General features: G+C 36.1%; 1 protein-coding gene across 8 annotated transcripts; it reads right to left on the bottom strand.

Annotated features, from left to right (window-relative positions):
- Window positions 1-13995: 13995 nt before the first annotated feature.
- Window positions 13996-18839, bottom strand: LOC133798641 (pentatricopeptide repeat-containing protein At2g26790, mitochondrial). 8 transcript variants are annotated; one of them, XM_062237060.1, is made up of 4 exons: window positions 16117-18839; window positions 15396-16022; window positions 14934-15141; window positions 13996-14644 (listed from the first exon to the last, which is right to left on the bottom strand). In XM_062237060.1, the coding sequence occupies exon 1, from the start codon at window positions 18690-18692 to the stop codon at window positions 16158-16160; it is 2535 nt and encodes an 844-aa protein (XP_062093044.1). In that variant the 5' UTR covers window positions 18693-18839; the 3' UTR covers window positions 13996-14644; window positions 14934-15141; window positions 15396-16022; window positions 16117-16157. The 8 variants fall into 8 exon arrangements, with proteins under 8 accessions (XP_062093044.1, XP_062093041.1, XP_062093043.1 ...); XM_062237057.1 differs by having other exon boundaries at window positions 13996-15141; window positions 15396-15470; window positions 15751-16022; XM_062237059.1 differs by having other exon boundaries at window positions 13996-15141; window positions 15396-15458; window positions 15751-16022.
- Between the last annotated feature and the right edge of the window lie 7540 nt (window positions 18840-26379).

The following is a 26379-nucleotide window of genomic DNA, read 5'->3' as shown; positions in this document are numbered from 1 at the left end:
GATATGTTTTAAATATTTATACTCGCAAGCGCACGAATCGTATATGGAATATAGTGCTCGTGTAAGCACAAGATCGAACCCAAAGGAGTTGTCCAAAATCAAAAAGAAAACTATTTTAAATCAAAAGTAATAAATTCTAACCTAGCTCCAAAGATTGATGAGTTTTAATGTTATGAACATAAAATAAAAGATTGAAAAATAAAGCTATTTAAGAGAATAAAAATAAACCAATAATGATTTGAAAATAAGTGTTAAAAGAAAAGATTATTAAGCTACTAGAATCCACAAAATGTAAGTTTAATAATATTTATTAGTATATTGATTCCCAAGTTTTACTGACAGTTAAAATAATTCAAACTATCATTTTTCAAATAGATTTATAATATTAAGCACAAATTACTTCTAAAAAGATAGGATTTTTCTTCACTTTTCAAAAATTATAATTTCAAAGTATTTAATGTGAATCAACCTAATGAAACAATAAAAAATCAAATAACATTATTTATAAGGCAAAACATAATATTTTTGTTCTAAGCATGGATGTGTACAATTTAATGACACATCTTACACAAAGAATATTATGTTCTTGCAAATGAAGAACAAAGTGCATATTATCTAACAATCCAAAATATAAGATATTAAAGATGAAAGACATATATGAAGAAGAAAAATCCATAAACTTTGTTGCATTACAAGGGAAATCAACATACAACATAAATATTACCTAGTTACAAGTTGCTTCATCATAATCTTAATAATCTTATGAAAAAGATTAGAAGCACATAACTAGAGTAGAAATTACAAAATAAATGACATACATACTTGAAAATGCTCTTGAAAAAACCCAAAATAGAAGAGAGAATGGTGGAGAGAAAATGAGAGAAAGAATATGGTAACCAAAAATTAAGCATTAAACTCCCTTATTTATAGCCAAAAAATGTATTAAAATAATCAATTTAAATTAATTAAATTGATTAAATTAATTAAATTAATAATAATATGGCAAATATAGGTAAATTATAGAGTATAATGATGATCTTTTGGGGTAAAATGTGTAGAAAAGTTTAGGTAAAAAGTGGTATTTTTGGCAAAGGGGACAAAGGGACAAAATGCAATTTATGGGCTCAAGAAGGAGAATAAAATAGCTGGGAAGGTGGCTGTTTTCAGCTGGCTTGGGGAGTGGGCCGGATTGGGCCTAGGGCATGTTAGGTAGCTGCTGAAGGAAGGCTTCGGTTGGACTTGGAGGCAGGTGTGAGGTGCAGCAATGACTTCGGCTGGCAGTTGGCATCAGGTGCTGGAGACGGGTGGCATTTGACTTGGGTCTTCAGCTGGTTGATGAGTGCTAGCGTGGGCCTTGGCAGGTGGAAGAGGTTGGAAGTGTGGGTGAAGAAGCAGGAGGCGTGAAGGAGTTGCTGTTGGGAAATGGCCAGGCAGGCGGACCTGGGCTTCTTGGGCCTGGGCAAGTGGCAGCTTCATGAGGGAGACGGGCTAGGCTGGAGAGTTGGGTCGAATGAGGCTTTTTATAAATGCCAATTCTTTTTCTTTCTTTCCTTGAAAATGTGACATTTCCTTCATTTTTCTTTCTCCTCAAGAGCAAAAATGCATTATTTTCCCTACAAAATAAATATAAACTAAATCATAATAAAATATTTTCAACTATAAAATAAACAATTTAATTCTTTGAAAATATTAATTATAACTTAATTTATATTTAACATTTAATTTCAATAATACAACATTTGTTTACCTCAAACTAAACAACAATAATTTAAATAATGAACTACAATATTTTACAACAAAATAACTATAAAAACACACAAAAATCTATAAAATTAAAATAAACCTAATAAATTCAAAATTACTTAAAAACTTAATAAATTACTTAAAAACTCAAGAATTAAGCAACAATTAGCACATAAAAAGTGGTAAAATAACTCTATTTTGTAGAGTTATCAGCTGGTCTTTTTTTCTTTTTTAACAAGTCCTTTTTTGTTTCTGGTGTCTTGTTTGTTGTCATTTTCTAAGGAAATGAATTTCCTCTATCTTGTTAAAGATTTTTCTTTTGTCTCAGTCCTGCTTTAAATTATTTTTCTTTTGGCCTATGATGTTCAAAAAGAGTATGCTTATTATGTTGGTGATTATGTGACTTCTTGTAGTCATATTTTATATATATATACTGGTATATCAAGTCACATAAATGTCCTTAATAAGTCATGTTCAAGAGTAAGTATACTTATTTTATGTTGGTAATTATGGGAATTGTTGTGCTCATATATTGGTTTTTAATAAATGTTGTTATATCAAGTGCCATAAATGCTCATAATAATAAGTCATATATTTTCTGAAATCCTTATGATGATTAAATTGAGGATATATATTGTGTTGAAATTAATTATATAGTCCTTCAGCCAACTTGAACCCCACCTCTAGCCATTGTTGGTGTCCACCTCCCAAAGACGTCATTGGCATTTACAAGTTCAGTTAGAGAAAATGAGGCTCTTGCACAATGATCTCAAAGTGAAGAATAGAAAGAATATCCAGAAAAAATACATTATTGAGTTTGCAATGATTTGAAAAGAGAATTATGTACAGTTGTTGATATTTTTTTTATGGAATGTTACTAGTTTAACACTCATCTTTATTTAGCAATGAATATTTTATTCTGTTATTAATGTTCTATTTGAGAAACAATGTTACATATTTTTAAAATTAATTATTTTTATTTATAATTTATATGAAATTAAATTTAAATATATAATTAAAATTTTCTACATAGAAATATTAGCTATACTCACAAATAAATAAGTGTAGGTAAAAATAGGTATATTAGAACATGCCACGTGGACCAATCATTTAGTGCCACGTAACCAATAAAACGTGACATGTAACCCAATCACTCAGTTCCAACTAGTCCAATAAATGGGTGCCACATGTTTCACTAAAAATTTGCCACAAGGCTTGCCACGCTAATTGCAACATTAGATGCCATGTCAAACAACTCTAAGTTAGTTATGTGGGGTCCACATGAGTTTTACCTACCAATATGTCAATCATAGGTAATGGTACATTTCTCGACTAACTATTACCTACCAATACAAAATTGGTCAAAATATGTAGGTAAAGGGATTTACCTACCAATACGCTATCTTTACCCACTATTAATATTGGTAGGTAAAGGTTGAATTTCTTGTAATGTGTGGTGCAGGTAAGGGAAAGGAAAAGTTGGACCACCCGTGAGTTGGAGAGCTTTAGGGGTGGCGTGTACATTTCTAGCTGCTCGACTACCATGACCGAGGGAATCAACAAGGACTCAAGCCAAATTTGTTTTTTCGCTTAGGCTGGCTTTAATTGTATTCATTTTGAGGGTTGTAAATACCTTGTTAACACCTATTTTTGGGATCCCATGTACAAACTCAACTTTTTAATGAAAACATCTATTTTTATAATCAAAATCTTTTAACCCTAATTCGTTAATCGACCTTAGTAACACATTTATGTCCAAACACATTGATTAGCAAGTCCTGCACTACTTAAAATACACAATGTAATGGTCTTGGCTATCAAGGGCATTACAACTTGGTATCAGAGTCATTTAGATTTAAGGGTTCCTAAAGACTGGTTGGGCATGTACACTCACCGCTAATGACAAGCTCGACTCAGGGTTTGGTAACTATATATGTGATTATATGTTTGATTGTTTAAATGAAATATGAATGTCTTATCTGCTCGTTATTTAGGAAGCATGAGATATACTGATAGAGCCTGGCCCTTGACTACTATGTGTATATGAGGAGACATGTTTATTAGCATTGCTGCTGTATGTGGATAATTGTTGAAATTCCTGTTAGCTTTGTGATTGCATGTTATTGCTTGATTGGTTGGCATTAGACCGTGGGGTGATTTAAAAAACATGTTATCATTGTCTGATCAGTCGAGTCATTGATTGCATATAAACTTGGAGATATATGCCTCCAAGGCGATCAGTTCGACTAGCCAACATTAAGATTGAGGATAGAGATGATAACCAGGGCCAAAACCCTCCGCCAGTCCCTGAGAGATGGCAGGAGATGCTTGCTGATATGCAAGCTAGACTTCAAAGTCAAGAGGAAGAGATTCGTCTTCTGAGATAGCAGGTTCCGCTAGGGAATGTTACACCAGAGTTGCCACCTGTTGTGGCACCAGTAGTAGAACAGCCTGAGGTTGGGAACAGGTGGGAGCCGCTGTACGAGAGATTCAGGAAGCAACATCCTCCAATCTTTGAGGGAGGACCAGATCCACTTAAGGTTGAACAGTGGATGAGTCTGATCACCTCCATCCTGGACTTTATGAGGGTGGTAGGTAATGATAGGGTGGCTTGCGCCACTTACATGTTTCAAGATGATGCCCGCATTTGGTAGAAGGTGGCATCCCAGGCTTAAGATGTTTCTACCATGAGTTGGGATGAGTTCAGAGATCTGTTCAACCAGAAATACTACAACATTGCCGTCAAGGCGGCAAAGGTGAATGAGTTCACCGGTTTGGTATAGAGCAGCATGACAATTACTATGTATGCCCTAAAATTTGACAGACTAGCAAAGTTTGCACCTGATCTAGTGCCTACAGATGCAGTCAGGCAAGACAAGTTTGTTCGGGGGCTGACTGCTATGATAGCCCGAGATGTGCAGATTACATCAGTACCTGGGGAGACTACTTATGCCCAGGTGGTTGAGAAGGCCCTCATAGCTGAGGAGTCAGAGAACAAGATATGGAGGAAGAGCACTACAAGACGGGATGTTCGGAGGGCAGTGCCTCCACTTACAGGATCTGGTAGGGGCGGAGGCCCCAATGATCAGAAGTGGAAGACCCCTGACACCTCGATCACTGCTGGTTCTGATAGGAGGGGTCGGGGTGTCCATGGCGACAGTGAGGCTTGGAGAAGCTACCTAGAGTGTGCTAGATGCAAGAAGCTCCATCTGGGCGAAAGCCTGTTACTTGTGCGGAGTGATTGGGCATCTCAAGAAAGACTACCCGACTTTGAAGAAAGAAGAACCAAGGAAGGCGGACAACTTGACTCCAGCTCGAGTGTTCGCCTTGACTCAGGTAGAGGCTGAGGCTAGTCCCTCGATGGTGACAGGTCAGTTTTCTAGCGTTGCCACTTCATATACTGTATTGATTGACTCTGGTGCTACACATTCATTTGTTTCTAGCAAAGTGATTGATAGATTGTGTATGCCTTGTGCGTATTATACTGTGGGGTTTTGGACTATACTGCCTACAAGGGAACTGGTAGTTTTTAGGAGATGGGTTAGGTCACTGCCAGTGATGGTGGAAAATATGGAACTATCAATAAACTTGATTGAGTCTGGTATGGATGACTTCAACATGATTTTGGGGATGGATTAGTTAGTCAGGTATGGGACGACTATAGACTGCAAGAAATATATGGTGACATTTGAGCTTGAGGGTGAGGACCCCTTCGTTTTTGTTGCAACTCTACATGGACCTCGCGGTCCCATGATATCAGCGTTAAGGGCTAAAGACCTATTACAAGAAGGTTGTATAGGTTTTCTAGCCAGCGTGGTGGATACCACTAGGGTCATGCCAGTGGGACCAGGGGAGACTAGACTGGTATGTGAGTTCTTGGATGTGTTCCCTGAGGACTTACCACGACTGCCGCTGCACCGAGAGATCGAGTTTGTCATTGAGTTAACGTCGGGTACAAAACCAGTGTCGATGACACCATATAGAATGGCTTCGGTAGAGCTAAAGGTACTGTTACATGAGTTATTGGACCTGAGATTTATTAGACCTAGCTTCTCACCTTGGGGTGCTCCAGTTTTGTTTGTGAAGAAGGACGAGACCCTAAGGATGTGCATAGACTACAGGGAGTTGAACAAGTTGACTATCAAGAACAAGTACCCACTACCGAGGATAGACGACCTATTCGATCAGTTGCAGGATAAGACAGTATTCTCAAAGATTGATCTTCGATATGGTCATCACTAGCTGAGGATCAAGAATGAGGATATTCTGAAGACGACCTTCCGCATGAGGTACGGTCATTATGAGTTCTTAGTCATGTCATTTGGTACAACATACAACACATATCAACTTCTCTTCTTCTCTTTATTTTCTAGTTTCTACAATCAAGAACAATGATTCTTTGAGAGACCAACATGGTAGAATCCTTTAAGAAAACAAAAGTGTGACTTACCCCTTGTTCTTGAATTCTCTAGGCCGAGACTACGGAGTTTCCTTCTAAAAAGTTGGTCTCCAATTCCCTATAACATCAAGAGATCTCTAAGGACATATTCCACCATTACAATCACTAAATTAAAAGAAACAATGCTTACCTTGGTGTTGTTCTTGCCTAGGCTGAACCCTCCTTGAAGAACAAAGTTCTCTTCTCTCAAACTTTCTTTCTTCCTTTTTCTCTCTAATTCTCAAAAATTGATGGGCACTAATGAGAGTGAAACCAACCACTAATCAGCCTTTCACTCAAGTAATCACCCTTTAAAATCAAAATGAGCCATTTTCCCCCTTAGGTCAAACCCTTAGTGTCATCATTTTACAATTTAAGCTTAATTCTCACTTAATCAAATTAATCACAACTTTAAGCATTCATGATCCTCATGCATCCACTCATTATCTCTTATAATGAGTTAATATTTTATTTAAATAATTATAAGCTTAAACCATAGTCTAAACCTTAATGATGCTTCAATATTTCAACATACACCATATATCACAATCCAATTATTTAAATGATCAATGCGTATCTCCAACAAATGAAATCATAGTCAAGGGTTCCAAAATAATTCTAGGATAGCCCAATAATTTACCAAAAATTATTCCAAGGCTATAGGAATAATTCTTATTATGATCACTCTCATAAAAAATATATATATTCTCCTTAATATTTAATTTTACACTAAAGTCACCAAAGATTCTAACTAAATGTTCCACTCATCTTATCATGTAATTAAAATAATGTTCCTTATAATTATTTTAATTATCATGCATAGCTTATAACATAACTTATCATGTCATTATTTAATTAAAATAATTAAATAAAAAAAATTATACCGGATATTACAATGTTAATTGTTGCTTGGATAGTATGGTTTGAAATAAACAAGAAAACTCATGGTCAACAAAATAGAGCACCACAACAAGTGATGGGTTGGCTATCTTCTTATTGGGAAGCTATGCGGAATGTGCAAATCCAGGCTGATTAAACATGTTCAAGAGGAAGATCTTTCTATTAGAGGAGGGAAGAAATAGAAATTCATGATTTCACACTTTATATAGATGCAGCAATCTCAACTCCTACAAATATGGTTGGTTTGGGAGTTGTCATATTCTCATTGGATAAGCAAATGAAGGCAGCTCTATCCAAGCTACTGCAAGATTCATAATTAATTTTTTATCATCATTAATCTCGCGTGGCTTTAGAAAGTTCAACTAAGATATGTAGGGTATAAGCAAAGGGACACCCCTTTAGTTAGATAATTCAAATTAAATAAGACCTTAATTTAATAATATTGTTAAAAAGTTTCTAATATGATTTGGTTTTTGTGGTACATGTTCTTTATCGACTTTTGAAGTGGAAGCACTTGCTCTTTTGGTAAGACTAAGATGGGATCAAGATATTAGTCTACCAGTAAAAGCATTCTTCTCTCATTCTTTGTCCTTGGTCTCAACTTTGGGTAGCAATATAGTGTACCAAGATGAACTAGGGGTTATTTTTTCTAACACAAAAGCTTTATTGTTTAGCTTTCTAGAGGCTTCTCTTTCTCATGTTAGTCGTAACTTTGATGTTGTGGCTCATGAATTGACTAAGCATGCCCTTAGGATAGATGATGAGCTTTCTTGGATTGAAGAGATCCCTCCTCCAATATGTAATGGTGCTTTTTTGCAATCTTAATCTAATATGATAGTTTTTGACCAAAAAAATAAAATAAAACAATGTGTGTGAATGTGTGGACAAGGGGCAGTGGTTCAATTCCCCACTATATCAAAAAAAAAAAAAAAACTAATCCCATAATTACATATTACCCTGAAACTATATTTTTTACAAATATACCCTTCTACCTAACTATTGTCACTCTTACCTTTAGCAGTTTTATAGAGCCTGCTCGGGGATCATTGGACCTATAACTTCAAGCTCCAAAAAATTAGATCATTTAATTAAATTCTTTAATCAAATAAATTTATTTATTAATCCCATTATTATCCCACTAAAAAATTCCACAGTAATTAGCCTTGGGCGGTTTTTTGTGAAAATGTATGTATTGTCAAACCTGTTCTCAACTATTTACATCAATAAGTCTCCACAACATGTAGGTATTATATTAATGATCTACTTGAGATTACTTAGTAAATTATTTTGTGACTCATTCCTATAGCAGAGGATTGTTGAATATTATTGCAGTATTGTGCTACATCCAACAAATCAACCCAATTCCTCTGGCTTATTGTCATGTAATGTCTAAGTATTTTTCCAACAATTGATTCATTCTTTTAGATTGACCATCTGTCTCAAGGTGATTTGCAATGGAAAACTTGAAGTCTAAACCCAACATATTAAACAAAGTCGTCCAAAAATTCCTAGTAAACTGAGAATCATGATCATTTATGATAACTTCTGGAAACCTAAAATACTTTACCACATTTTCAATGATCAAATCAATAGCCACATCCGTCGGACATGCATGGGCAGAAGGAATGAACACCCCATATTTGGAAAATCGATCTACCACCACTAAGATCCATCTTAATTGTAACATCCCTAATTTGCTAATAAGGTTTAGGACCTTGATTAGCGTGCCTGGAGGGCAATAAATGATTTAACATGATAATATGTGAATTTAAATGAATATGTGATTAGAATGCATGTTTAGGTGAAATAAATATGCATGTGGGCCCCGTTTGATTGCTAGGGGTAAATTGGTAATTTTAGCCCATTGAGGGCATAAATGTAATATATGTGAAATTTATGATATAATTGTGATGCACGTTCCGAGACGGTCCTAGGGAGCTGTAAAGTTTAAAAGTCACGACGGGATTAAATACCCAACTTGGGAGGAACCTAGGGGTATTTTGGGAATTTTATAAAGTGAGTTTAGGAATTTTTGGTTAATGGTTAATGGTATTTTAGTAGCTTGAGTGACCATTGGTAACCATTAAGGATAGTTATTCTAGGTGAGGAAAAATGGTATATTTGTAAGGGATGTGAAATGTCTAGGATGCCCTTGAGGTTTAGCTAGAAAGAGAATTAGATGGAAGGGTAAATGAGTCTTTTGGCAGGGATTTAGATAACTTAAGCTGGGAAGAGAAGTCATTCACGTTTTACACTTAGACAACTCAGTTCTTGCTGAAAGTGAAGGGAAAACTAAAGGCTAGAAGAAAAAGTGGAAGAGGAAGAGAGCTGGGTTTCTTTGAGGCTAGGGAGGAGTTTAAGGCTGTAGAATCAAGCTAAGGCCAAGGTTGATACAGAGGTAAGAATTCATCTCTGTTTGTTTTAAGTTTCCAAGCTTGATTTGAGAGTGTGAGAATGGAAATTGAAAGCTAAATTTGTGACTGATTATTTGTGAGAATTCAGCTTGGGATCAAAGGGGATTAATTTGAAGTTGGAATTGAAGGAAGCTTAAGGTCGAATTCTTGATTGAGGTAAGGATTTTATGCATTTATGAAGTTTGTTTCTGGTGTGGTTTAAGAATTTTGAGGGATGGTTTAAGCTTTACAAGTTCTAGTTTAAGTTTTGAAAAGCTTGGTTTAAGTTTATGAAATTTTAAACCAAATTGTGAATCATGGGTTTGATTATGTGTTTAGGCTTGTTGTTGGTGTTTATAAGTTGTTAGGTGGTTTATTTGAGGTTTTAAATTGAATTTGAGGCTTAGGTAAGCATTGGGTTGGTTTGGGAGTGTTTTGGCTCGGGGAAAACACTTGGAGAAACCCAGAATTCTGGGTTCGCGAAGGGGCGTCGCGGCCCTGTTCTTCTGCGCCACGGCACTAGGCTGCAGCAGGGGATGAGGGCCATTCTGGGCGCCGTGGCGCTAGGCCATTTTTGGGCAGGGGAAAATTTCCATTTTAGGGCTTTTGCCTAGGGGGCTCGGGGGATGTTTCCGCTACTTTGTTTTGGGAAACGGGAGGTCCCAAGAGCACGGGATTGATCCCGGGAAATGGTTTTGGATTGGTTAGTATTAAAGAGTAGTTTATATGTGTTGTGACTAGGTTTTCAGAGAGGCTCGGGTTAGAGGACCGTGCTCGTGACTTCGGCGCACAAGAAGCTCGGGACACAGGTAAGAAAACTATTGTTTCCCGTAGATCATGAGTTGTGGGGCTTGGCCCTATATGACTGTGTTGTGGGGTTTGACCCTTTGATTGAGTTTATGTATGCTTAGCTTGTTGATTAGCTTTATCATATGTGAATGTGTTGGTTGAACGGCATGAGCCGTGAACGGTGAAGACCGATAATGGCAAAGGCCGAGAACGGCAATGGGCCGGGAACGGCGATAGGCACGTGGAGTGCAAGGCCGAGTGCAGCAAAGGGCCAGGGCCGGAAGCAGCGTTTAGCACACGGAGTGCAAGTTGCTAGGATAGATCCTAAAGGATACCTGGGATATCCTCACGGTATGGACCGCGAATCCAGGGCATGGTAAAGCGCCTGGGACGGCATATCCGTATGTGTTTAGCCTGTTGATGGCATGTATAACTGATAAGTGTTTGATAAGCATATGTTGTCTGTTTGTGAGTTTTCTTGCTGGGCTTCGGCTCACGGGTGCTCTGTGGTGCAGGTAAGGGCAAGGAGAAAGTCAACCAATCATGAGTATGGTGAGCGTGAGGCGGCGTGTACATGTTTGGTCAGCCTGACTGCCACGGTCAGGGGCATTTTTGGAAGATGAATGTATAAACTGGCTTTTGTCGTTTAGTCGACTGTGATTACATTTTGAGTTGTAAATTTTTCTAAACTGTACTTTGGGATCCCAAATGTTAAAACATTTTTACGATTTTCAGTAAATTGAAATATTTTCAAAGTTTATGTCTCTGTTTATGTTTTGGTTACACATTTATCTTTAAATCTCGATTAGCGAGTTAAATGCACATTTTAAACTCACTTAGTAACGACTCTAAGGTAGTAGGGCATTACATTAATCCCTTCACTTTTGGAAAGCCAACAATGAAGTCCATACTAATAGACTGTCACAGCTTCTCTGGAATAGGCATAGGCTGCAGCAACCCCGCCTCCCTTTTCCTTTCAATATTTTCCTATTGACACACAATACATGTTTTCACATAAGTTTCTACATCTTCCTCCATCATAGGCCAGACATATGACCTAGACAACAAGGTCATCATCCTCTCAGGTGACCAGCCCATTGAGGATTGTTTATTTCGTGCAGTAACTCATTCCTCCAGCTACAACTATTTGGGATGGACAACCTGCCGCCTTTGGCATATAACAAATCATCTTCCACCCAATATAATCTCACTACAACTTTGAAAACCTATGCCTTGAGCTTGGTGTAGGTCGAATCGAGCAGGGACTGCTCCTTCACCTGGTCAATGAAAGTTGTCTCAACCTGAGACAACACAACAATGTAAACCTGAACATATTTCCGTCTTAGTGCATCAACCACCTGATTTTGTTTCCCTGGTCTATGCACCCATACAAAATCAAATAGAACAAAAAAAAAACTCTGGCCAATGAGCCTATTTTGGTGTTAGTTTCTTCTGAGACTTGAAATATGTGTTCGCTACATTATCTGTTACCATAGTAAACTTAGTCCCCAGAAGATAGTGTCTCCAAACATCCAAACAATGCACTACAATTGCCATCTCCTTCTCTTGTGCAGTTTATCGTTGCTCAACATCTTTTAGTTTGTAACTTTCAAACGCAACCGAATGGCCCTCTTGCACCAATACCCCACCAAGAGCATGGTTAGATGCATCTATTTGTACTTCAAATGGCATGTCAAAGTCAATAAGCTTCAAGATCGACTCTGAGGAAGCGAGCACTTTCAACTTATTGAACACCTCTTCACAATCCTCAGACCAGCACCAATGCTCTTCCTTCTTGAGCAAATCTGTCAGTGGGCTTACCCTCTTGGAGTACTCTTTGATAAACTTTCAATAATAATTAGACATACCTAAAAGTGAGCGAAGATGTGACATCTTCTCAGGAACTGATCAATCCATTATGGCCCTAACTTTTTCCTCATCCATTCTCAGTCGACCTTTACTAACCTAGTGTCCTATGAACATCACTTCTTGGCGACAAAACTCACATTTCTCCTTCTTGATGTGCAACTTATACTCTCCCAACTTAGAGAGCACCTCCCTCAGGTGCCTCACATGATCATCCAAAGTGTTGTAAACAGCAATGTCGTCTAGATACACGACCACAAATCTATCCAGGAACTCATATAGAACATCATTCAAAAAGTTACAAAATGTAGCATGAGCATTGGTTAAGCTGAAATGCATCACCAAAAACTCATATGACCTGTATCTTGTCACACACGTGGTCTTTGCCTTCCCTCGCTACAATCCTCACATGCCATCCTGCCTTCAGGTCAATCCATTATGGCCTTGAGTTGAATATTATCATAATTATTATGAAAAAAAATGAAAATTCAAGTTAAATGGATTCGAACAAGTGTTACTGCATGGATTAGAATTATAAACTATCTCATTTTCATTCATTAAATAATATTAAAGTACTTGAAAAAGTTGCGTGAAATTATCAAGTTACAAATATTTAGTTACCAATATCTAATTGTGAGATTTTAAAAGGTAATAAAAGTTCTTAATTTGAGAGGATGATCCTAAAGTGCCTAACAAATTCTTAAATGGAATCAGAGGGCCTATTTTAATTGTCTTTTATCCCATTGAAATATTGTACAATGATGAATGAACTCATTTAGAAAGGATAGATGTATAGAATAGTTCAATGAGATAGTGCATTTCAAAATCACTAAAAATGGAATGTATTGCAAACATATATGTCATTGTTCCTTACTTGAGATAAAAATATCTAAATTTGATAATTATATCTACTTTTTCAAACTTATTATTGATACTAAGTAGAAGCCCAAAATTTATATCCATTGTTCACAATATTATGCATGGATTAGATATATTATGACAAATTTGGCTTATCATACGATGTGTTATATAAATGGACAAATGTTCATTTCCATTATAAATAACAAAAGTGTGCTCGATCAATGTAGGTATAATGGTAAATGCGTATAATGGTAAATGCTTGCGATCAATTTATTATTATTATTATTATTTATTGCTTTTGTATTAAGCATAATATTCATTTGTCTTACTAATTGATTGGTTCCAAAATGATTTTTTTTTTTAGTAAACTGCTACAATTAATCACTCCTATTTTTTCTACTACGCTAGTATCAACAGGAGTCAAAGAGGAAGAGGCAATACTGCTACGAATCAACAACACAAAAGCTTTGTGAGAAAACCCCTTTTCCTTATTGAGATCGGGATTAGCAATAATGATTGGGACAACAAACACCCACCTCGTGTTTAGCAACACCATATTGCTTTGTCTCAAATTAATTATCACTTTCTTTTACTACATATGTGCGACCAATATCCAAGCCAAGAAAATATATAAATAAATAACAAATACGAAAAAAAGGATATGCTTCATCCAAAAACTGCTGTCATAGAGTAGTTGTTGCACTGCTTTAAACAAATGTTACAGAAATAATTTTTAATATAAAAGACATCAATTAATTCTTTATGTTATGATATGTTTGACAACAGAGAGCGAGAAATAAAAGCAATGATTAATATAGTTGGATTATTAACTTCTTTTTCAAGAATCGAAAGAAGTACACAAGAATCAAAAGATAACAATCATAATGGTTGATCTCTTTACGAGGAACTAAATAAATAATGCATGCATGCATGCAAGAAGTGAAACAATGAGATAGATACATATATGTTAGTACGAATATATATATATATATATTATACATAAAATAATAATTAAAAATATTATTATTATCGATGGAGAAGATTGTAAGTTGTTCCAATTGCTGACTACAGAAAATCTATGCTTAACTAAACTGAAAACACAGTGCTAGTGAAATTATTTTCTGAGGAAGCTATACAACCAAATGAGAACGAACTCAAAAAAGATGGTAAAAACGTAGGAAGAATAATGAGTACTAGTGGCAGTGGGGATGGTGGTGAGCAAATCCTCCAAAGTTTGTTGAGCCAATTCTGTCTCCTTGCTCTGATATTCTTCCATCGTGTAAAGTCGTTGCCTCTTGTAAAAAGTCCATTTCACTGCCCAATTCACAAATTCCTTTTCCCTACTCATAAATTCCTCTATGTATTCTCTTGTAAAAAACCTTTCAATTTGTCTTCGGATGCTTTCCTCCATGGATCGCCGTTGCTCATGCAATAATTCAATTTCCCTCTTCAGCGAGTCCTCTTCTTCCATCAATTCGATTACCCTTCTCATTAACTCTTCCTCTTCCTCATCCTCATCCTCATCCACCTTCTCTATCTCATTATCTCTTGATAATCGACTCTCTATTTCACTCTTGTATTCCTTCTTCTTCTTAGACTTCTCTTCTCTATTCTTCCTTCTAATCTCCTCATCAGCCATTATTGTAATAGCTAGCTAGAAAGAAAACGAGAATCAAGCAAGAACTGGGTTATGTGGTTCTTGCTTCCAATTACTTGTTGTGTTGTTGTTTCAGTTGTTTTTTATGGGCTTTATATACACAACAACAAGACAGAAGGTTGTTTTTTCTGTTATAAGCGGTTGGAAAGTTGATCCACCCATATTCTTTTAAAAAAATTTCTTTTTCTTTTGATTATTTAAAAATAATAATTATCATTAACAATAAAGGCATTTTTATACACAACACAAATACATCACATACTATACAAATGAAATAGAAACTTACACTTTTCTCTCTTTCACACCTACGTTAATCAAGTCCGTCAATAAATACGGACCACTAGAATATCAAAACTTCACCATGTTGGCCAATATTCATCCACATTTTCGTTTGATAGAAACCTTGGGACAATGCTTAAGGCTCACTTCCTCCGACTCTTCCAGCCGTTCACTAGAATTATAGCATGACTTAGATCTGGAGTTAAGAATATCCCCTGCAATAAAACATGAAAGAAACATGATTTATGCGGCTTAAGATTTACATGTTAAACTTATATGCTAGGAATGAAGACCTGAAAATGTTTCTGTTCTTTTATCTACCAAACACTTGTCATATATAAGTTTCTTCAAGAGTAAAATTTCAAGGAATTGACAATCAACACATAAGACAGAAACTAAAACAGATACTTGATCCGACATAAATTACCATAAAAATGCCATAAATTTAGAGCCTCAGAGCTGAGTCTACCTTCTGTCGAACAAGTGTCAATAGAATGAGAACGAAGTTCCAGAAAATTGGACCAGTAATGCCCTATATTCCATGCTTCAATATTACAAAATTGAACATAAATGAGAAAAGATAAATCAAGAAACGACCAATGAAAACATAGATGGATGTGAAATAACCATAAATTGGGTGTTGCACAGATGGATGCAAAAACAACAAAATATAAGCTTCTTCAGCTAAAACACTACTAGCATCATGCTACAGCCACACACTTCTGTCATTTCACCATCTGAATAACAAAATTAAACTACACCTGACAGCAGTTACAAGCTAGAAGAAAAGAGTCAAAAATTACTACAAGGGATAAAAAGAATACCATAAATCGGTTTCATGGTGAGTGGTTAATGGTTAGAAGCAGCTGACATTCATGACAGATGGCATTAGAGCACCGATTGGGGCTCGTGCAGCTGCAGATCTCCCTGTCAATCGCAGGCTTCATCTGGACCTACGGCCAGTACCAGCAGGCTGCTTATAGTGTGGAAAGAGTAAGATTGAGTAAATAAATAAAAACTAAAATTTAGCATTTCAAAACCCAATGTATACCCCACTCCAAAATGACCTGTTACCAACATTTTTAGTCTCCTTTACCTGTAGGATAAGGATAATACTCTCAAATATTCAATTAAAATAAAATAAAAGAAGTGTTAATTGCTCAAACAAATGCGAACATACAAGATTGTACCTTTATATATTGGCTCTGACAAATGACTACTTTCCAACATACTAACTATTTCTGAAGCTTCTCTTTTTTTGCTTCAGAATCCCATGGTGAAGAGCAGCGATTGCACGTGTATCCGGCTCTATTCCCTTAGAAGACATCTCATTAATGAGAGTAACAGCCCCATCAACATCACCCCTATTACAACAGCTTGACAAAAGAGCCGTATAGGCCACTGCATCAGGTTCTAATCCTCGTTCAATCATTTCGTGAAACAGAACAACAGCATCCTGAAATTTTCCTATTTTGCTATAGCCATCCATCAAAACAGTATAAAGAATTACATCTGGCCTTATTTCCAATTCCTGCATTTCACTCAAAACAATTGAAGTACCCACTGGTTCGTTCTTTTTCCTTGCTCTCTGAGAAGAGCTGCTCGTTTTACTATGTGTTTTCAAAAGGCCATCAAGCAGAACTGTGTAAGTGATGATATCAGGTTCAAGCCCTTTCCTTTTCATATCATGGAGGAGAGTAAAGGCCTCTTGCAAATAGTTCAATCTACAGCAGCTGTTCATCATCATTGTGTAGTCAATGACATCAGGAGTTAAACCCTGCTCAACTAAAATATCAAAAATATGCCAGGCCTTTTTCACATCTCCAGCCTGGCAGAGAGAATATATGAGTTTGTTATACATAACTTTGGTAGGTTTTATGTTCATGGCTAACATTGTCTCAAGCAACACAAGACCTGTGTCAGTGTCACCAACAACACAAACTTTACAGAGCAGTTTAAAGAAGCAACTTTTACTTACTAAAGTTCCTTGCTTCAACAACCTAAAAACAAGGTCAAACGCCTCTCTTGTATGGTTGGCTTCGCAATATCCCCTGACCATTGCAGAATAGCTATCCACACTCTTAAGTTCTAAATGATTGAAAACAAGTTCAGCTTCCTTGACCTTTTCACCTTTGCATAAGTTTTCAATTATCATATTGTAGGTAACAGAATCTGGATCTACACCCTGTTCTTTCATATAATCTAAAAGGTTAAATGCCTCACAGGCAAGGCCATTTCTAGAAAACCCAGCAGCAAGCACATTATAAGTAACGATATCTGGCTTGAAACCCTTTTTATTCATTTCCTCCACAAGATTCAAGGCATCAGCAATTTTCCCTTGGAGACAATAGCCCTTAATGAGAGTGGTATAATGCATAATGTCTAAAACCATTCCTTTGCTCTTCATCTCTTCAAGCAATTCTACAGCTTGTTCTACCTTCCCCAAATTACATAAAGCATTAACAACAATATTATATGATATTTCATCAAAAAAGATTCCCAAACTTTTGAATTTCTCAAATTGATCTGCCACTTCAGAATGCATGCCCATCTTACACAAACACTGAAGAATCGAACTAACAATTACACAGTTAGTTTTCATACCTTTCGAAACCATGTCATCATGCAGAGTCAAAGCTTTAAGCATATTATGTGTCTTGCAATAGCCCTGAATCATTACACCATATGCAGGTAAATCAGGGACCAACCCATCTTTTTCTATGTCAAAAAAAACACTTTCAGCTTCATCCAATTTCATCTCATTAAAGAGTCCACGAATCACAACAACATAAGCATACATGTCAATGTTAACCTTTGACTCTTTACAAGCTCGAAGAACTTTGTATCCTAAAGCCGACCTCTGGTTAGTACAAAGCCCCTCAATATAGGCGCTGTAAGCAAAAGGAGAAGGCTTTAAACCAGCTTTCTCCATCTCCAAGAACACATCGGCAGCTTCTTCCAAGGCACCTTTCCTGCACAGTGCCTTGATCACAATAGCATGAGTATAATCGTTGGGGCTCAAACCAATCCTCTTAAGCTGCTTGTAAATGGCCACAGTCATATCCATTTTACCATGCTCAATTAAACGGTTCAGAAGAAAGTTACATGTGAAAATATGCGGAACAAAACCCCGCCTTCTCGTTAGGAACAAAACATCTATGGCTTCATCAAACATGGCAACACTGACATAACTCTTGACCAAGGCATTGTAAGCTCGAAATAACGACTGCCCAACTTCAAGTTCATCTTCAAGCCTCAGAAGAAACTCCGACATCAGAAAAGGCGGGTTTCCGGGGTCTCCAGGTTGTTCTTTTGAAAGAAGAATAAGGTCCAACAAAAGAGAATCCAACTTTCTGTCCAAACCCCAGTAGCATAAAATCTTTACAAGCTCAACATAGGCAGAGATTTCATGTCGAAATCCGGCTTCCTCCTTGCTCCGGTGAAAAAATGCGATAGCAAGATCGGGTTCGGCTCTAAGGCTACGAAGGATTTCGACCACTCTGAAGCTATCAAGCTCAGAGGACCAATGAAGAGCTCTGTCCGAAGCAATGGAAGTAGACAAAGAAGAAGAAGATGCCATTTGGTCATCGTCATCGGAAGAAGTGGAGCTTGAGTTCAACTCGGAAACCGCCATTTGAGAGAAAAAATAAGAACCCCATTTGAAACCAGCTCCACCGCCATGGACTGACAAACAACGCAGAAACTTTTGTGGAACGAAAAGTTTTCTGTGAAAAGCCAGTCCGAGACTGGAAGAGAAAAACAGCATGGGAATTGAAAAGGCAGAGTTGGACACGGATAATTGAGAAGCATTCGACAATTGAGAGGTGAGTTGAGCAGTTAAACCCTGAAACCGAAGGCTTTCGCGGCTGCTGAGATTTAGAGTAAAACCCTTTCGTCAGGCTTTCAGCGTAAATACGAAAGTCGGACCTTTTTTTTTACATTTTTGACGAAGTAAAACTATTTCCCTCACTTTTATTTTTCCATTAAAATTATAAAAAAAAAAACTTCCATTAAGATTTTTCAAAAGGTTATTTCACATGAAAAGTAAGGAAAATTACTTCCTATTGTTAAAAAATAAAAGAATTTAATCTTGTTAAGGGTTTTTTTTTCTTCCTTATGAAAAAACAAGATTAATTATTAAAAAGAAATTATAAAACACATAGTATAGAATTATGGAAAGCAAATATATAATGATATTTTTAAACTCAGCTCATAATAATGCACTAGAAGCCTTCTTTCGTGGCTTGCTTTGGTTTTGGCGCATTTCATGTAACATAATTGTATGGTCCTGGAATATGGGTAGCCGATCCTTATGAACTAACGGGAAAGGTACAAGCTGTAAATCCAGCATGGGGCATGGAAGGTTTTGATCCTTTTGTTCTATGAGGAATAGCTTCTCATCATATTGCAGCGGGAACCTTAGGCATATTGGCAGATATATAAACAAAATACAGATTTGACCTAGTTGAGCTTATTAATTAAGCTTATTCCACAAGTTTCTTGTATTGATGAAGAATTTGCACGAGTTCGAGTTCTCTTTAAGTTTGTAATTTGATAGTGTTTTGGCATACACAAATTGATTTATCTTACAATGAGTTTCCCAGCCCTATTTATAGGCTGCTGGGAAAGATTAGTATACCCTAATTAGAGTTTGATACAAATGATGCATAAGTGTTGGGTTAATCCCCAGTTACAATGGGAAATTAGATTAACACATGTTTAGGGGGGTCCTCGAGGACTCCAGACTTTAAGCATCATTTTCGAGCAAATTCCTCAGAGACCCTTAGGAACACATGGTGTACAACCGCAATCGTGGTGGTTGTGATAGTGTCATGCGACATGCTGCCTTTTTTAGGGTAATTTTATCCTCTGACATCTTTTGTATAGGTTGTATGGAGGGGAGAGCCACGTTCTTACGCAACCACTACTCATGTCACAGGTGGGTGGGCACGTGTGTCAGAGTGGTCCCTACCTCTCGAGAATGGACACGTGGACAGTCGCTCCTCGATGGTCCTGAGGAAGGACCATGTGGCCCAGCCGCTGTCTCTTAACCTTCCTTAAGTGTCGGGCGCTCAGTGCCTTTTGACAGTCCTTAGAAGGGTGATGGTTCTTGGAGGTTGGCTCCTCACAGACTGAGAATGTAACGTCTCAAATTTGCTAATAAGGCTTAGTGCCTTGATTAGTGTGTTGGGAGGGAAATTAATGATTTAATTGCATTATTAGGTGAATTAATTATGATATATGTGTATCATTAGTTGATTACTTGAGTTACATTATAATATGAATAAATATGCATGTGTTATGTGTATTAAATATGCATGTGGGCTCGTTCTTGTTAATAAGGGCGTATTTGTAATTTTGGCTCGTTAAGGGCATAAATGTAATTATGTGTGTTATGATTGAGATCACATTATTATCTGTGTATATTTGCGATATTGGGCTCGAGGCGGTCCTAGTGAGCGGATTAGCGGAATATTCATAATAGGGTCAAATACTCAGCTCGGGGTGAGCCTAGGGGTATTTTGGGAACGTAGTGTGTACTCAAGGTTGATTGGGTAATGGGTAGTTATTTAGCGATTATTTGAGTATGTCGGGATTAATTGGGGATTTATAGGACTACTCGAGGAATTAGCGGGAATGTGGCAAATGATGGGTTTGCCCTTTGAGGCATTAAAGGGCTAAGGTTGAGACTAAGGGAATTTTGGTCCTTTTCTAAGCTTCTGCTGGGTTTAGTTAGATGGAAGACCTTAGGAACCAAGGGAAACAGAAAGGAAATACACTCAATCATTCCTCACATTCTCTCTCTCGTGTACCCCCCCCCCCCCCCCCCTCTCTTCTCTCTCTCCCTCTTTCTAAGGCTTTGGGAAACTTTGGACTTTTGAGGAGGAAGATTGGAAATTTGGGGCTGTGAATTGGGGAATCAAGCTAGGAGCAGATTAGAGGCAGTTGAAGATCATGATTTGTAGTGAGGTAAGGTTCCTTGCTCATGTTTTAATGGATTCCTGCCGTGGTTTAAGTGTTTTTCTATGTTCAAAACTTTAGTTCTGATTCTGAGTTTTGGTGAGGGTAAGGAATAATTTCTGGGGTTATTGTGATGCTTAGGCTATGTGGAATAGGGTTTTAGACTCAATTCTAGTTTTAGGTTATGGTTGGGGTGTGATTTGGTAATTTATGCTCGAGAAAACGCAAAAGAAATTTTGTTGGAAAACCAATCAGAGCACGCAGTGAAAACTGGCGTGGTGGACCCACTGTTGTTTATGAACAACAGAACAACAACAATAATTTTTTTTCATTAATCATATAAACAATTTATATAACCAAAAAAATCTAGAAACACTATCATACAATACTATTGATCATGCAACAAACATATATATAAATATACAATATTTTTATATAGAATATATACACACACAAAATCAAGAACATAAATTTTTGCCTCTTGAAGCCTATCTGGTGTCCTTGAGTCTTTTTGTATCATTAACGATCTTCCTATCAAAAGCTTTGAGCACTCAAACCATGATCTTTCTGGAGTGTTCTCTACACCTCAAAATGTGTGTGGGCACATAGAGAACATGAGTTTGTATTTTAGGAATCACAGGTATTTCTTAACACATGAGAACTTGGATTATGGTCCGAGAATGACTAGAATAAAGAAGAAGAAATAGAGAGTTTTTGTTTAACAAAAATCTCAGAGAACTATTCTGAATTGTATATTGTTGTGTGTATTATCATCACCTTTTTCTTCCTCTTCCATATCATATATATAGAGATTTATATTACATTATTATTCCAAATAATAATAATATAATAATGATGATAGGATTTGATTTTAGCTAAATGTCTAACTTACCATATTTGAAAAAATTGTTTTCAAATTATTAAATAATTAAATAAATAAAATAAAAAGCTATGCAGATACAATATCTGTATAGTGGTACATGCATGGCATAGTCATTGGACTGTGTCAGGCATGTACTACTATTCCCATTTTAGGGATTTTGCATTTTTTTATTTTATTTAATTAAAATCAATTTCCCACAAAATAAGGTGTTAATCTTTTTAAGGAAAAGATGGCAACCATATTTCAAAATTTAAATTCAAAATTAAAATTGATGGTCATCATTATCATCATCTTTTAAAATTCAATAAATAAAACAAAATATTTTTTGACTAACCAATTTTATTTTCTCCCACTCAATAAAATAATTAATTTAAAAAATTTATTTATTTATTTATATATATGAAATTCAAAAATTTATATATTTAAATTAATAAATATATTTTCAAAATTAATAATTAATTATATTCTACCTCAATCATCATATAAATGCATCCGATGAATAAAATTCTTCTCAAATTCCCAAATTATAGTTGTTGACCCTAATTTTAGCCAACTGACACGGAGTCAAATATGCTTAATGTGGACAAATGCGTTGAAATGAATGTGATGACAAAAACAATAGAGAACACAAGAGTTTATAGTGGTTCGGCCCCAGAATCTGGTAACAACCTACGTCCACTTAAACTGTTATTGATATAGGATCCAAATGAGTGATCAAAGAACTAGGGTTCAATGAGTTTCACCAACCTCTGAAGAACAAAACAATATATAAAATAGAATAACTATAATCTCAGTTCTTTTGAAAGCCAAAAAGTCCCCCTTTCTTGAGCTATCTTTCTCTATTTATAGGCTCAAGGAAGATTTACATTAATTTGTTACAAATATTCTTTCCTAAATAATCGGATACTCAAGAAATCATGGGAGATAATTTCGGATATGGTTATAACTGCATAAGATCTTTTCCAAATATAGCGAGTATACGACCAGGCTGGTCGTATGTAGAGATTGAACGTTGCACCAATAGATATCTTCCTGGTCGATGGTCGAGCATGAATTCTGACAGATGTCAGCCACGTGTATTAAATGTCTGCCATGTCATCCATGTCTGTTTTTTGGATAACAATAGTTATACCCTTGTATCAACTCTTACCTTGATATGGTGTTAATAGAGCCACCCTGGGGACCTATGAACCTATAATATCAAGCTCCAATAAATATTACATTATTAATCAAAGCTCTTTGATTAAATAGTCATATTTATTAATCTCATGATTACTCCACTAAAAATATGAGATTGAACTCTTGATAATTACAAACATGTATTTAATGAGTATTTTATTAAGAATAAAGTGTCTGTAACGCCCTGGATAGCCAAGACCGTCACACTATGTACTTTAAATATTGCTTAACCCGCTAAATGGGTGTTTAGGCCATAAGCGTGCATCTAAATGTAATTAATGGCCAGGGTTAAAATCTCGGTCAAAAGGAATTGATATTTTATTAAAATCATTAAACTGTACATGGGATCTCATAATAGTGTTTACCAAGTTGTTTATAGTCCAAAATGGTCATTACAATTCAAAAGTTATAGACCCACCGACCTACGCGACAAAAATAGGGTTAAACCCTAGTTCCCCTTAGAAACCTTCATCGTGATGATCAAGCGGCCGCATATGTACACGTCGCCACCTAAGCTCTCCACTTAAGGCTGGGTAATCTTTTCTTTTCCTTTACCTGCACCACATAGCACCCGTGAGTCAAGGCTCTATAAGAATTCTTATTACTGCATGCATCAAGTACCAATAATTATCATGGAATCATTCTAGGGTCCATAGCCCTAATCAGATGACCATGGAGTCATCTTGGGGTCCTGTGCTCTGAATAGATGACCATGGAGTCATCTTGGGGTCCTGTGCCCTAGCCATGTGACCATCAAGTCACCCTGGGCCTTTTAGCCCTAGCTCTGAGTAACTAGCCATGGAACTAGTCAAGCACTTTGGTTTTCTTCAACCATAGGGTCGGATGAGCGTGTAACGATCTGTCGATTAGATCTAATCATATCAACCAGCACTTGATGCGGTATTACCGCTCTTGACTCATAAGTCAATGCCATACAACCAGCGCTCAGCACTATTGTTGTTGCTAACTGATAAGTCAAAGCTTTACGACCTACGCTCATCACTATTGTCATTGTTGACTGATAAGTCAGAGCTTTACGACCTACGCTCATCACTATTGTTGTTTTTGACTGATAAGTCAGTGCCTTTCTCAAGTAAACAATGCAACCAAGCATTCATGATGCAACATATATCCATATATAGAGCACTCAACATGCTTCATCAATAATCATGTATGTCTCATAATGGGTGCAATTTTCTTACATCAGGCTTGAGCGTAAAATAAATTAAGAAATACCCTTGAGCATAATCCTGACCTTGAGCCCTTAGCGGTCACCTAATCATAACCAATTATGAAATCCCATAAAAAATGAGTAATTAAAGCTTCACGAACCAAGTCCTATCGACCTCCTCCTGCCGTCGCCTATCAACCTCCTCCTGCCGTCGCCTGATCTCTTTGATCCTGGCATCCATCTCTCGTCTTTGCTGCTCAAACGTAGCTTTCTGTCTAGCTATCTCTTCAGCGAATGAATTGTTGGATTAGCTTATACAGGATCTTTATTTATTTTCATTTATATCTAATATTAAACAAATTAATACGAGATAGCCTAAAACATGTTTTTAAAATTGAATTCAAAGAGAAACAAATAATAGAATACTTACAGTATACGCAGCGGAATTAAGAGTCCTTCCTTCAGTTTCTCTAACTCTTGTATCTTTTCTGTCGCAGAGTATTATCAAGAAACTGAACCGATCTTCTATTTTCTTCACAATCTTCCAATGTATCCTTAGAACCACCTAGACTAGTGTGGGCAATTCTCAACACATGAGATAGATATAGAGAGAAGAAGAGAAAATAACAAAGTGACTTAGAAAATGACTTGTGTTTAGAGAGAATATAAAACTATCAGAAAATCTGATTTGTGACTTATCAAACTTATGTTTTGACTTCTCTCTAAGCACTCCTTTTATAAACTCAATTAGGTCATTTTATTTAATTAAAAAATCAATAAAATAACAGTCATTTTGAAGCCCTAGGTCGAAATTATCATGGGCTATAGGCTTGTGAAATTTCTCATTTGATTATAAGCCCATTGGACTTAAAATCAAGGTCTGTATTATTTTTTATTGATTTAATTAATTAAATAATTATTTAAATCCTTTATCAAATTAATTATTTATAATTTGAACATTGATTTAAACTTATTTATTAATTTATATACCAATTTATCTTAATTAATAAATCTGCCATAATTTCTCTTTTCTTCTCAAAATTACACAACTCTGTGAAACTATCCAAAATTGACATGATCAACTTTGATAATTCTAATTGATAATTAAATCAATTAATTGAGACTATCTAGATGATTTTATCCAAGGTACAATGGGGACCATGGACCTATGAAATCAAGCTCCAATAAGTTATCATAAATCTAACAAATAAATTTACTAACTTATTAATTCCTCGTGACTCCACTATAGACTTGGAATTGCACTCTTGAATTCATAGAACGCTCTATGACAAATATAGATACGCTATTAATTATCCATTGTTACAACCATAACTGTCACTCAATCCTCTATAGACGGTCTACAATGAGACAGGACTAAAATATCATTTTACCCCTCATTGTATTCTATCCTTAAAACACTTAGTTCCTTGTAAATGATATTTCAGTAAACTAATTTAATTACTGAAATGAAATCTCTATCATTTAACACCTTGAACCAAACTAAAAGGAAACCATTGTTTCACTTCTTCATCAGAAGCTATAGATGTTCATATCTATGATTAACACTCCCACTCAATTATACTACCGAGTTCCCAAGATGTAAGTATGGGCTAGTCCGTAGGGTAAGCTGGTAACGAACTAGTCAAAGAACTCAAATAATGCAATCAGTTAGAATACTAACCACTCAGAATTGTGATTGAATTGACCTATGGCCAACTATATGATATGACTAGAATAGATAATAACAGTATGTTTACTTATCTTATCAATTGTCAATATCGGTCATGTCCGATGTAACAAATACATCCGATCTTATCTACTTTGCTAATGTTCTGGAAAGAACATAACACTGTAATGTGTAAGTAGATCATATCGTAGATTGGCAAGTCAGTGTAAATCCGGTACACTGACTAATCTTAGGACTAACTTATTTCGAACATATAATCATATTTATATTCCACTGTGATTACGTCACTATAAATAAGATTAGCTATATGCTCGGGATTTAATAGAAGTTTATATTAAACAAATAATCATGAAAATAAAACATGTGAGCAAAGTGATTAACCAAGTCAAAAAATGATTTCTATTCTTTTATTGATAATAAAATGAGATTACAAAGAATTTGGGTTTTAATTAGGGCATAAAACCCCAACAAACTCCCACTTGCACTAATTGAAACTAATGCCTTAATTCTACTAATCACATTTCCTTGATATGCTTATCAAATGTAGCTTCTGGTAGTGTCTTTGTAAATGG

This window comes from Humulus lupulus, chromosome 8, assembly GCF_963169125.1.
Source record: "Humulus lupulus chromosome 8, drHumLupu1.1, whole genome shotgun sequence".
NCBI lineage: Eukaryota > Viridiplantae > Streptophyta > Magnoliopsida > Rosales > Cannabaceae > Humulus > Humulus lupulus.
Note: the sequence above shows the minus strand (reverse complement) of the source record. Positions and strands in the feature narration are given on the sequence as shown.

Excerpts from the sequence above, each read along its gene's own strand:
- LOC133798641 (XM_062237058.1), bottom strand. The coding sequence starts at position 18,692 with ATGCTGTTTTTCTCTTCCAGTCTCGGACTGGCTTTTCACAGAAAACTT.